Source organism: Phocoena sinus, chromosome 2 (genome assembly GCF_008692025.1).
Source record: "Phocoena sinus isolate mPhoSin1 chromosome 2, mPhoSin1.pri, whole genome shotgun sequence".
NCBI classification, from domain to species: domain Eukaryota; kingdom Metazoa; phylum Chordata; class Mammalia; order Artiodactyla; family Phocoenidae; genus Phocoena; species Phocoena sinus.
This window is the reverse complement of record NC_045764.1, coordinates 92,502,428-92,515,525: the sequence shown is the minus strand read 5'-3', so window position 1 is coordinate 92,515,525 and position 13,098 is coordinate 92,502,428. Positions and strand designations below refer to the sequence as shown.

The window sequence follows — 13,098 nt, the reverse complement described above, 5'->3', positions numbered from 1 at the left end:
ATGACACCAGTTCCAGATGTCTTCATGGTTAATTCTACAAAACTGTTTAAGGAAGAAATAATATCGAGTCTACACAAACACTTCCGTAAAATGGTTTTATTCTATGAGGCCAGCATTACCCTCATACTCAAACCAGAAAAAGACATTACAATAGAACGGTAGAGTAATATCCCTGAGGAATGAATATATATATGTATGTGTGTATATATATATATATATATATATAAATGAAAATTTAGCAAATCAAATCCAAGAGTATATTTGAAGGATAAGTACATCATGGCCTAGTGGGGTTTATTCCAGCTCTGCAGGGTTAATTTAACACCTGAAAATAATCACTGTAGTTCACCGTTACCATAACAAACTTTTTAAAAAATGCCATAATTTCAATAGATATTTTGAAAAATTGACAAAATCCATTTCTGGTAAAAGTTCTTAAGCACCCTAGGAATAGAAGGAGACTTCCTCAACCTGATAAGGAGCATCTATAAAAAACTCTACAGGGACATCCCTGGTGGCGCAGTGGATAAGATTTTGCACTCCCAATGTAGGGGGCCTGGTTTCGATCCCTGGTCAGGGAACTAGATCCCACATGCATGCCGCAAGTAAGAGTTCACATGCCACAACTAAGGAACCCAAGTGCCGTAACTAAGGAACCCGCGAGCCACAACTAAGACCTGTCATAACCAAATAAATAAATAAATATTATAACGCAAACAAAAACAAAAAACACCTCTACAGCCAATGTACTAATGGTGCTGAGTGCTTTTCCCCAGAGATTAGGAGTGAGGAATATTGTCCTCTTTCATCATGTCTGTTTAACATCATACATTCTAGCCAGTGCAGTAAGGCATGAAAAAGAAAATGCATCCAGGTTGGAAAGGAAGAAATAAAATTGGCTTTTTCATAGATAGGGAAATTCTAGGGAATCTACAAAAAAGCTACTAGGACTGTAAGTTAGTTTAGTGAGGTTATAGCATACAACAATGTCAGTATACAGTGTATTTGTATATATACCAATGAACTACTGGACATTGGAGTTAAAAATACCATTTAAAGAACATACAAAGAAATGAAATGCTTAAGGATAAGTTGCAAAAAAAAACACTTTATACTAAAAAGTGCTTAGAGCACTTTAAAAGATCTAAGTAAATGGAGAGGTACACAGTTTTCATGCATCAGAGGACTCTGTTGGTAAGATACAGTTTTCCTCAGATTGATTTATAAATTTGATGCTGTTCCAATCAAAACCTCAACAGGCTTCTTCTGGTAGAAATTAGCGAGTTGTTTCTAAAATTTATATGGAAAACAAAGGACTTAGAATAGTCCTTTAATAAACAACTTTGATAAAGAACATAGTTGATAGACTTACACTACCTGATTTTAAGACTTAACTATAAAGCTGACGTAATTGGGTTAAAGAAAAAGACATTCACATACCTCATTCTATTGCACTTGGCTTTATTGTGCTTTGCAGATACTGCAGTTTTTATAGATTGAAGGTTTGTGGCAATCTGGCGTCCAGCAAGTCTGTTGGCACCATTTTTTCCAGCAACATATGCTCCCTTCATGTCTTTGTGTTGTAGTTCGGTAATTCTCACAATATTTCAAACTTTTTCATTATAATTACACTTGTTTTGGTGATCCTTGATCAGTGACCTCTGATGTTACTAATGTAATTGTTTTGAGGCTCTAGGAACTGCACTGATATAAGATGGCAAATTTAATAAATGTTGTGTATGTTCTGACTACTCTAGCTACTGGCTATTTCCCATCTCTCTCCCTCTCCTTGACCTCCCTATTCTCTGAGACACAACAATATTGAAATTAGGCCGATTAATAACCCTACAATGGCATCTAAGTTTTCAGGTGAAAAGAAGAGTCTTACATTTCTCATTTTAAATCAAAGTTGGAAATGATTAAGCTTAGTGATGAGGGCATGTCAAAAGCTGAGATGGGCTGAAAGCTAGGCCTCTTGCACCAGTTAGCCAAGTTGTGAATGCAAAGGAAAAGTTCTTGAAGGAAATTAAAAATGCTACTCCAGTGAACACATGAATAATAAGAAATCGAGACAGTCTTATTGCTGACATTCAGAAAGTTTAAGTGGTTTGAATAGAATATCAAACCAGTCACAACATTCCCTTAAGCCAAAGCCTAATCCAGAGCAAGGCCCTAACTCTCTTCAATTCTATGAAGGCTGCTGAGAGAGGTGAAGAAGCTGCAGAAGAAAAGTTTGAAGCTAGCTGTGCTGTGCTTGGTTCTTGAGGTTTATGGAAAGAAGCTGTCTCAATAACATAAAAGTGCAAGGAGAAGCAGCAAGTGCTGATACAGAAGCTGCAGCAAGTTATCCAGATCTATCTCACATAATTAATGAAGGTTGCTACACTAAACTACAGATTTTCAATATAGGCAAAACAGCGTTATGAAGGAAGAAGATGCCATCTAATACAATTCTGTTAGTTTTTGCATCACGTATTTTGATGGTCTGTCATCAGGTGTGTAAATGTTTGTGATAGTTTCTTCTGGATGGATTCAACCTTTTATTAATATATAATGTCCTTCTTTGTCTCTTGCAACCTTTTTTGATTTAATGTTTACTTTGTCTGATCTTGGTGTAGCCATCCCTGTTCTCTTTTAGTTATTACTTACATGGAATATCATTTTCCATCCTTTCACTTTCAACCTGTTTGTATCTTTGGCTCTCAAGTGAGTCTCTTGTACACTTGAGGGTATAGTTGGATCATGCGTTTTTTTAATCAATTCTGCCAATCTTTCTTTTGATGGGAGAATTTAATCTATTTACATTTAAAATAATTATTGATAATAAGGAGGGACTTCTGTCATTGTGCTGTTTGTTTTCTATATGCCTTAAAACTCTTTAGTTCCTCATTTCCTGCATTACTGTATTATTTTGTGTTTAGTTGATATTTTGTTGTGAAATGTTTAAATTTTTTCCTTATTTCCTTTATGGGTATTCTATAGCAATTTTTTTGTGCTTACCATAGGGGTTACATTTACCATCCTGAAGTTATAGCATTCTAATTTGAATTTATACCAGCTTAACTTGAATAACATAGAAAAACTCTTCTCCTTTATAGCTATGTTTCCATACCTTTTGGTTGTTGATGTCACAGTATTACATATTTATACATTGTGTGCTCAAAAACATAAACAATTTTTTAAAGTACCTTAATTCTTTTTTTTTTTTTTTTTTTTGCGATACGCGGGCCTCTCACTGTTGTGGCCTATCCCGTTGCAGAGGAACAGGCTCCGGACGCACAGGCTCAGCAGCCATGGCTCACGGGCCCAGCCGCTCCGCGGCATGTGGGATCTTCCTGGACCAGGGCACGAACCCGTGTCCCCTGCATCGGCAGGCAGACTCTCAACCACTGTGCCACCAGGGAAGCCCAGTGCCTTAATTCTTAAATTATGTAGAAAACAAGATTTGGAGTTATAAACTAAAAATACAGTAATACTAACTTTCATAGTAATGGTTTTTTCCCTTTAAATGTATTACTCTCTCAAATCCTGTAGAAAATGGAAAGTGCAGTTACAAACCATTGTTATAATAATACTGGCTTTTATAATTGCCCATGTATTTACCTGTAGTGAGATCTTTTATTTTTCCGTATAAGTTTGAATTATTGTCTAGTGTCCTTTCATTTCACCTTGCAGAACTCCCTTGAATATTTTTTGCAGGCAGGTTTAATGGTCATGAACTACCTCAGCTTTTGTTTATCTGAGAATTTCTTAATTTCTCCCTCACTATTGAAGGACAGTTTTGCCACATACAGGATTTTAGCAATTTGAATAGATCAGCTCACTGTCTGGTGGCTTCCAAAGTTTCAGATGAGTAATCTGCTCATATTTCTATTGAGGATCCCTTGTGATGATTCGTTTCTCTCTTGCTGCTTGTCTTTCTCTTTTGAAAGTTTGATTATAATATGTCTCAGTGTGGGTCTCTGTGAGTTCATCTTGGAATTTGTTGGGCTTTCTGGATGTTTATATTCATGTCTTTCCTTGAAGTTTGAAAGTTTTCAACTGTTATTTCTTCAGATGTTCTCTCTGCCCATTTCTTTTTCTCTTGTCTCTCTGGAATGCCTGTGATGCCTATATTGGTCCACTTGATGGTATCACACAGGTCCTTAGGCTCTGTTCACTTGTCTTTAATCTCTTTTATTCCTGTTCCTCAGACTCCATGATTTGCATTGTCCGATCTTCAAGTTCACTTATTCTTTCTTTTGCCTGTTCAAATCTGTCTTTGAATCCCTCTAGTTAATTTTTCATTTTAGTTACTGTACTTTCCAGCTCCAGGATTGCTTTTTGGTTTCCTTCAGGTTTTATGTCTCTTTATCAGTATTTCCATTTTACTTACACATTGTTTTCTTGACTTTCTCCACATCTTCCTTTATTTTTTTGAGTATCTTTAAGACAGTTGTTTTTTTGTTTTGTTTTGTTTTTTTTTGTGGTACGCGGGCCTCTCACTGTTGTGGCCTCTCCCGTTGCGGAGCACAGGCTCCAGACGTGTAGGCTCCGCGGCATATGGGATCTTCCCGGACCGGGGCATGAACCCGTGTCCCCTGCATCGGCAGGCAGACTCTCAACCACTGCGCCACCAGGGAAGCCCCAAGACAGTTGTTTTTAAAGTCTTTGGTATATCTGTCATTAGGTCCTTATCAGGGACAGTTTGTTGATTTATTTTTTTCTTTTGAATTGGCCATACTTTCTTGTTTCTTTGTATGCCTTGTGATGTTTTGTGGAACAGTGGACATTTGAGTCTAATAATGTGGTAACTCTGGAAATCAGATTCTCCTTCCTCAGGGTTTTGTGTTTGTTTGTTTTGTTATTTTGATTATTGTAGGCTGTCTTTTTGCCAAGGATCCGCCTGAGGTGTAAACTTAAGGTATTCTCAGGTCTTTTCTGAGCCTTTCATTGGGCATGCATAGTCACTTTCTGATTTTCCTCATACATGCAGGGTTTTGGTTTTTTTGTTCTGTTTTGTTTTTTTAGTGTTCTAGTCTTTAGTGTCTGGCTCCCAAAAAGGGGAAAAAGTGAAAAATGAAGAGGAGAAAAAGGTGCTGTCCATTTAAATCCCCTGGAAGTTACTTAAGACAAAGGGATAACGCCTTGCAATAGTGTGAGGAGCTTCAGCAGCAGTGGCTTCCTGCCTCTTTGTCTGCACCTCTGTTGCCAGAAGCAGCAGTCAGAACAGAGATCCCTGATATTTGGAAGACAAGGTCCTTTCTGCTCACCCTGGCTCCCACTGTGTGTAAGCTGCTCCAGGAACACATGCCCAGCTGCCTGCCAGGTGACAGGAGGGATGAAGAATGGGTAGCTGCTATTGTGCCAAGAGCTGAAATTGAACACAAAATTTACTGTCCAGGTCTTTCCCTGGAAGTTGTAAGCCTTCAGCAGACTCCAGAGTTTCAAAATACATCAGACAGATTCTGTCAGTACAGTTGTCGTTCAGATTTGGAGTTATATATGCGGTGCTGCCTACTCCACTATCTTCCCAGAAACCTCTCAATATCCATTCTTAAATTAAAAACCAAAAAGCTGTTAGCAAGCAAAATTGAATATTGTAATGGTGCTCCTTCTCTTTTTCATCTGTAATTTCATTGCAATCCTAATCAAAATCTTGACAGCTTTTTATGTGAAGCTTGAAAAGCTGATTCCAAAATTTATATGAAAATGCAAGGACCTAGAAATAGCCAGGAGGGATGTTGAACATCTCATTTATAATTGGAAATGCAAACTACATCCACAGCAAGATTCACTACATGCCTGCCAGAATGGTTATAACAAAAATCCTCTGATAATATCAACTCTTGATAAATGGGAACTCTCATGCACTGCTAATGGGAATGTAAATTGGTATAACCATTTTGGAAAGTAGTTTGACAGTACCTACTGAAATTGGTGATTCACATGCCCTTGATCTAGCAGTTTGACTCCTAAGTAACCAGCAGAACTGCGGTCTACAACAATGTTTATGGCACCATGACGCAGAGTAACTAAAATCTGAAAACAAACCCAGATACCTAATAGCAGTAGAATGAATAAATAATAGTATGAATAATCAGTGGAGTAGTATACCACAGTAAATATAAATGAATTATGTTCAACAGCATGTAGATGCATTTTACAGATATGTGTGTGAGAAGAAAAAAAGCTACGCAAAGAACACATCTTTGTAATCATGCTTTAAAGATTTCAAAAGTAGGCAAAATTATTATTATTATTATATTTTTTAACATCTTTATTGGAGTATAATTGCTTTACAATGGTGCATTAGTTTCTGCTTTATAACACAGTGAATCAGCTATACATATACATATATCCCCATATCTCCTCCCTCTTGCGTCTCCCTCCCACCCTCCCTATCCCACCCCTCTAGGTGGTCACAAAGCACTGAGCTGATCTCCCTGTGCTGTGCGGCTGCTTCCCACTAGCTATCTGTTTTACATTTGGTAGTGTATTTATGTCCATGCTACTCTCTCACTTTGTCCCAGCTTACCCTTCCCCCTCCCCATGTCCTCAAGTCCATTCTCTACGTCTGCGTCTTTATTCCTGTCCTGCTCCTAGGTTCTTCAGAACCTTTTTTTTTTTTTTTAGATTCCATATATATGTGTTAGCATACAGTATTTTTCTCTTTCTGACTGACTTCACTCTGTGTGGCAGACTCTAGGTCCATCCACCTCACTACAAATTACTCAGTTTCGTTTCTCTTTATGGCTGAGTAATATTCCATTGTATATATGTGCCACATCTTCTTTATCCATTCACCTGTTGATGGACACTTAGGTTGCTTCCATGTCCTGGCTATTGTAAATAGAGCTGCAGTGAACATTGTGGTACATGACTCTTTTTGAATTATGGTTTTCTCAGGGTATATGCCCAGTAGTGGGATTGCTGGGTCATATGGTAGTTCTATTTTTAGTTTTTTAAGGAACCTCCATACTGTTTTCCATAGTGGCTGTATCAATTTACATTCCCACCAACAGTGCAAGAGGGTTCCCTTTTCTCCACACCCTCTCCAGCATTTATTGTTTGTAGATTTTTTGATGATGGCCGGTCTGACTGGTATGAGGTGATACCTCATTGTAGTTTTGATTTGCATTTCTCTAATGATTAGTGATGTTGAGCATCCTTTTCATGTGTTTGTTGGCAATCTGTATGTCTTCTTTGGAGAAATGTCTATTTAGGTCTTCTGCCCATTTTTGGATTGGGTTGTTTGTTTTTTTGATATTGAGCTGCATGAGCTGGTTGTAAATTTTGGAGATTAATCCTTAGTCAGTTGCTTTATTTGCAAACATTTTCTCCCATTCTGAGGGTTGTCTTTTCATCTTGTTTATGTTTTCCTTTGCTGTGCAAAAGCTTTTAAGTTTCATTAGGTCCCATTTGTTTATTTTTGTTTTTATTTCCATTTCTCTAGGAGGCGAGTCAAAAAGGATCTTGCTGTGATTTATGTCATAAGAGTGTTCTACCTATGTTTTCCTCTGAGAGTTTTATAGTGTCTGGCCTTACATTTAGGTCTTTAATCCATTTTGAGTTTATTTTTGTGTATTGTGTTAGGGAGTGTTCTAATTTCATTCTTTTACATGTAGCTGTCCAGTTTTCCCAGCACCACTTATTGAAGAGGCTTTTCTCCATTGTATATTTTTGCCTCCTTTTTCAAAAATAAGGTGACCATATGTGTGTGAATTTATATCTGGGCTTTCTATCGTGTTCCATTGATCTTTATTTCTGTTTTTGTGCCAGTACCATACTGTCTTGATTACTGTAGCTTTGTAGTATAGTCCAAAAGCAGGCAAAATTAAGCTATGATGTTTAGGTGTGATGCTTGGTGTTTAAAAAGGAAAGCAGGGAGGTGGCTGTCATGTAAGTGAGTCCCTTGTGGGAAGGATTATGACTGAGAAAAGCATGCAAAGGCTTCTGGGGTTTATAGTAGTATTTCATTTCTTAATCTGTAGAGTGTTTACATGGTTGTACAATATATTTGTTAATATGTATTAAGGTGTATATACACTGTTTCTGCACTTTATGGGTATTATATTTCACAATAAAAAGGTTGAAAATGGGGCTTCCCTGGTGGCGCAGTGGTTGAGAGTCCGCCTACCGATGCAGGGGACACGGGTTCGTGCCCCGGTCTGGGAAGATCCCACATGCCTTGGAGCGGCTAGGCCCGTGAGCCACGGCTGCTGAGCCTGCGCGTCTGGGGCCTGTGCTCCGCAACGGGAGAGGCCACAACAATGAGAGGCCCACGTATAGCAAAAAAAAAAAAAAAATGTTGAAAATGTCTTCAAAATAAGAGGGAGATGAATATAGTATGCTGATTATTAGCACAGCAGTTTTTTCGGACTTGCATGTCTAACACTTCATTTATGGAGCAAGTATGTTGGGCACTGCTAGGAGTGAGAGGAGTTAAGATATAGATAATTAGTTTCTAAGTCCATCTGTAAAAGGTTACTCTCAGTTTGATGAAACAGGTATATGGTAATCATGTAGATATATATTTATGGTAATTTTAAGTGCCACAATAACAAAAGTGCCATGTGTTTTAAGTGTCATGAACAAAAGTCTTATCGAGAACTCAGAAGACAGAGTGATAACGCTAGGGAACCTCAGGAAGTTAGTGTATTTTAGAAGACATTTGAATAGAAATGAGGGGATATTAATTCTTTCTTGAAACAGGTTTCTGTGAATATATGCTACTCTGGTTCTCCCCTTATCCTGCCTTTGCTAGTAGCTCCCTTTATCTGGGTTTCAGATGAAGGGGTATGAGTATCTCTAGTGTATTGTGAGGGGAGCAGAGAAGTGCTCTATCTTGTGTTCCAGGCTGTGTAAAGGAATCAAGTGGACAGCGGGCTAATGTAGTGTGAGGAAGTGGACTGTTGTTTTGGCCCTTGTGTGGAGCTGTCCATTTTCATGGCTTCAGGTGTAGTCTCTGCCAATGACAGTCCTAATTTTTATTGCTTACCCTACTTGGCTATGTTGCTGTCACTCCCATCTTAACATGTCCTAAACAGAACTCAATTCAGTAGGTTTTGTGAACTCTCCTATTTATTGGAACCACCATTTTCCCTCTTATCCACAATTGAAACTTTAGAGTTGTGTTTGATTCTCTATGAGGAATTAGGATGTTTTCAGACATTTTAAGAGGGTTACTTCTGAAGTATTGTATATTTAGGAGCTATTATTTTCAAAAGAAAAAAAGATGAGAAGGGTTCTTTACTTATTATAATCATTAGTTTATGGAGGCTTAGAAAATCGTTGAAACATGATTAAGAGAGGTAAGACAATAGTACTTGACCTGTCTGAAGGCTTTTATTTTTGTAGTAGAATTAATGTGTGTGAAATAATTCGTAAAACTAGACAATAAAGCTTTAACCAAATGAGTGGTAGAGGCTCTATATACACCACCTTCATTGTAAGGTCGTCCCTGGTTACCCTTTTATTATTGTTATTATTACTTTTAAGAGTTTTTTTTTTTTTGATGTGGACCTTTTTTTTTTTAAGTCTTTATTTGTTACAGTATTGCTTCTGTTTTATGTTTTGGGGGTTTTTTTGGCCATGAGGCATGTGGGATCATAGTTCCCTGACCAGGGATTGAACCTGCACCCCCTGCATTGGAAGGCAAAGTCTTAACCACTGGACTGCCAGGGAAGTCTCCCTGGTTACCCTTTTCAAAATTGCAACACTCCCCCTCAAAATACATACTCCCTAAACATACTGTTTACTTCTCTCTGCTTTGTTTTTTTCTCGTAAGCACTTATCAAAATCCAACATATTTTCATTATTTGTCTTGTTTATTGCCTGCCTTACCCTCTTCCCTCCAATTTAAATGTAAGCTCCATAAAGGCAGGGGTTTTTGTCAGTTTTGTTCATTACTGTATCTACAAAGTCTGATACATAGTGAACATTTAAATATTTGAATACATGAATGAATACTAGGGTTTAACCAGCCTTTGTGAATTATATGATAAATAAGCTAAGTTATAAAAGTTGGTTAACAGAGACTGCTAAGTAGCTAATTAATTGGCCCAATCACATTCTAGCTCTGAAGGTTTTTTCCTCCCTATTTTAAGCCTTTATTCAGTATTTTGTGGTTATGCTCTGAATGATGTTAGCCTTAGAAGACTTTTGGGCAAAATTGTTCTTTACTAGTTGGGTCTTAATGTTCAGAGCAGATGTACTTCTTATGAAATCAGGTAGCAGTTTGGATACTGCTTTGTTATAAAAGATTAAGTGTCTGATTAAGTGTCAGTTGCTGCGTAGTCACATTTTATGTGACTTTAGGCATAGATTTTGGGTCTTTGGTTCAGAGTCACCTACATCCTCTCAGAGCACTGACTATTGAAATTCAAAAAACAAGGTTTGCTTCTCTGTCTTCTTGATGGGATTGGGCAGTTTGCTTTAAGAATAAAGCCAGCAGCCTATTAACCTAGATCCTCCATTTAATTTGGTTAAATAATCAATGCATATTTTCCTTTCTGTAGAACTTGTTGATAGTATGATTTCATCTCAGTCAGGTTTCATTGCTTTTGTATTAAATGTATTTTTGCTCCTGTGCTGAGTTCAGGCTAACTTTTGAATACAATTTGTCATCAGAAGGCAACAGTAACAGCTCTGGAGCCAGATTGACTGGGTTTGATCCTGCTTTTGCCTCTTACTGATGGACTTGCCTGAACCTCAGCTTCTGCAAAATGGGAATAATAATACCTCAAGGACTATTGTTACAGTCACATGATTTAAAACATATGAAGTGCTTAGAGTCTGTACATAGTAAGATTCAATAAATATTTGTTATTTGTAAAATTAAAAACTGTAGTATAGAATGATTACCTTTCCAAGATACTAGAGGAAGTCTCTTCTGACCATGTTAAATATAATAGCATCTCCTGTTAACTCTTCATCCTTTATTTACCCAGCTATATTGTTCAACGGTGCTCTTTTTACTTGATACTATATGTTTATTAGTTTGTTTTCTCCTATGGATTATAAATTCTGTGGAGGCAAGAACTTTGTTTTAGTCATAGCTGTTTTCACTCTAGTGTCTAAAACAGTATCTGATTTATAATAGGTATTCAACAAATATTTGGTTAATAGATGAATGAATTAAGGTGCATGAGGGCAACTAAAGGTTTTCTTAGGGGGCGTCTGTTTGATTATTTTAATGAGTTGGTGCTTTTTATGAGGGAGCGTATTTTGTTTTGGCAATGCCGCAGTGAACTTTTGTTGCCAAAGGCATCTAACCATCTTACCCTTCTTTTTGTTAAGCTATATGTGAAACAGAGCCTGAACAGCCTGTTCGACATTACCCATTATGGGTGAAAGTAGAAGGTGAAGTAGATCCAGAGCCAGTTTATATCCCAACGCCTTCTGTCATTGAGCCTATGAAACCATTGTTGTTGCCTCAGCCAGAAGTTTTATCTACTACTGTAAAGGGCAAACTGCTCACTGGAATTAAACCTGCAAGGGCATATACTCCCAAACCCAATCCTGTGGTAAGCTTGGTGTTAACATCTTCTATTGAAAGTTACAAAAATCATTTGTAAAGTTGATGGGTTTCAACCAGATTTTTGGTTTGTATTCTGTGAATCATGGTGCTTTCAGGTAATATGTCTGCAAGCCATTTCCCTTTCTGATTTAGTCAGTTTAATAGATGGCACTTTAAAAAATGTCATTAAAAGTAGAGTGAATAGTAGTATGGTTGACCCTTGAGCAATACAGGGGTTAAGAGTGTGGACCCTCTGTGCAGTCAAAAGTCTGCATATAACGTTACATTTAACCCTCTGTGTCCATAATTCTGCATGTATGGATCCAGCCAACCGAGGATCATGTAGTACTGTAGTATTTACTGTTGACGAAAAGGTGTGTAAGTGGACCTGTGCAGGATTACTGTAATTCTTAAAGATAGCCAAATCTCTCTTTAGAAGGATCATATAAAGATGGGCCTTTTTTTTTTTTAAACATGACTTGCAAAAGGTACTCTTATTCCTGTAGTATAGAATATTGAGTGATTAAGATGTATGTAGTACACGTTATTAGAAAAGCATTAGGGAGAAGGTTTAAAAAATAACTGTGATCTTTTTAAAGCAAATTTCGTTATATACAGTAAAGTTCAAGATTTAAAATAACATTTGCATGACCAGGTGAAGATGATAGGTAAAAGAGCTGATGCTTCTCTTGTGTTAATAGCTTAAGCATATCTGATTATTAATAAATCCATTTCAGTCTTTACAGTCCATTAAATTGAAGAAGATCTTTTAGTGCAGTGCTATTCAGTGTGGTCTCGTACAGTGCTGATCTATAACTGTTTGTTATTAGTCTGTGATGAAATAAGTATAGAAAATGAGAGTAGATGTTGAGAAACTTTCGCTACAAGTTGATAGAGAAATTTTTATCTATTACATCTAATACTGAAAAACCTGGCCTTTGTTTTTCTGGTAATTTATTTTACAAAAGTTTCAGTCTGTGTGTGACAGGTAATTAAGAAATTTATCCTTCACTGCAGATAATTTGAGAAGCACTGCTCTGGTGTGCTGAATTTTCTTGAAAGAGAACCAGATCCTTTCTAACTGCCCCAAGATTCAGCACATACAAACTGTAATTGTACTATTTAACTTTAAAGTTTGCATTAAATTTTTTAAGTGTTGTAATAGAAGCAAAGATTAAACATCCTTTTCCTTTGGGAGTCCCAGAGACTTTTCCCCAGTGTTTGGAATGTTTTGTTGTATGAAACTTACAGATTCGGGAAGAAGACAAGGATCCAGTCTACTTGTACTTTGAAAGTATGATGACTTGTGCCCGAGTTCGAGTGTATGAACGAAAACAAGAGGAACAGAGACAACCATCACCATCACCATCCCCATCGTTTCAGCAGCAGGGCTCATGTCATTCTAGTCCTGAGAACTGTAGTGTAAAGGTGAATTACTTATTGCATAGATTTTTCTTTTTAACTTCGATTCCCTGTTGCTGGTATTAGAATTTGCATTACTATTGGAATAATTTGAAATAATTCTGAACGGGCAGAGAAGGTTTACATAATGTGTCTATCAATTTATATGTTTCTCTGCATGCCTATTCTAGAGAATA

General features: G+C 37.2%; 1 protein-coding gene across 12 annotated transcripts in view; it reads left to right on the top strand.

Annotated features, from left to right (window-relative positions):
* MGA (MAX dimerization protein MGA) overlaps positions 1-13,098 on the top strand; it is a 162,622-nt gene that overhangs the window by 119,542 nt on the left and 29,982 nt on the right. For all 12 annotated transcript variants that reach the window (XM_032621873.1, XM_032621864.1, XM_032621866.1 and 9 more), the window contains exons 10-11: positions 11,281-11,507; positions 12,752-12,928. In XM_032621873.1, coding sequence (XP_032477764.1) covers positions 11,281-11,507; positions 12,752-12,928 — 404 coding nt within the window. The remainder of the gene's footprint in view (positions 1-11,280; positions 11,508-12,751; positions 12,929-13,098) is intronic.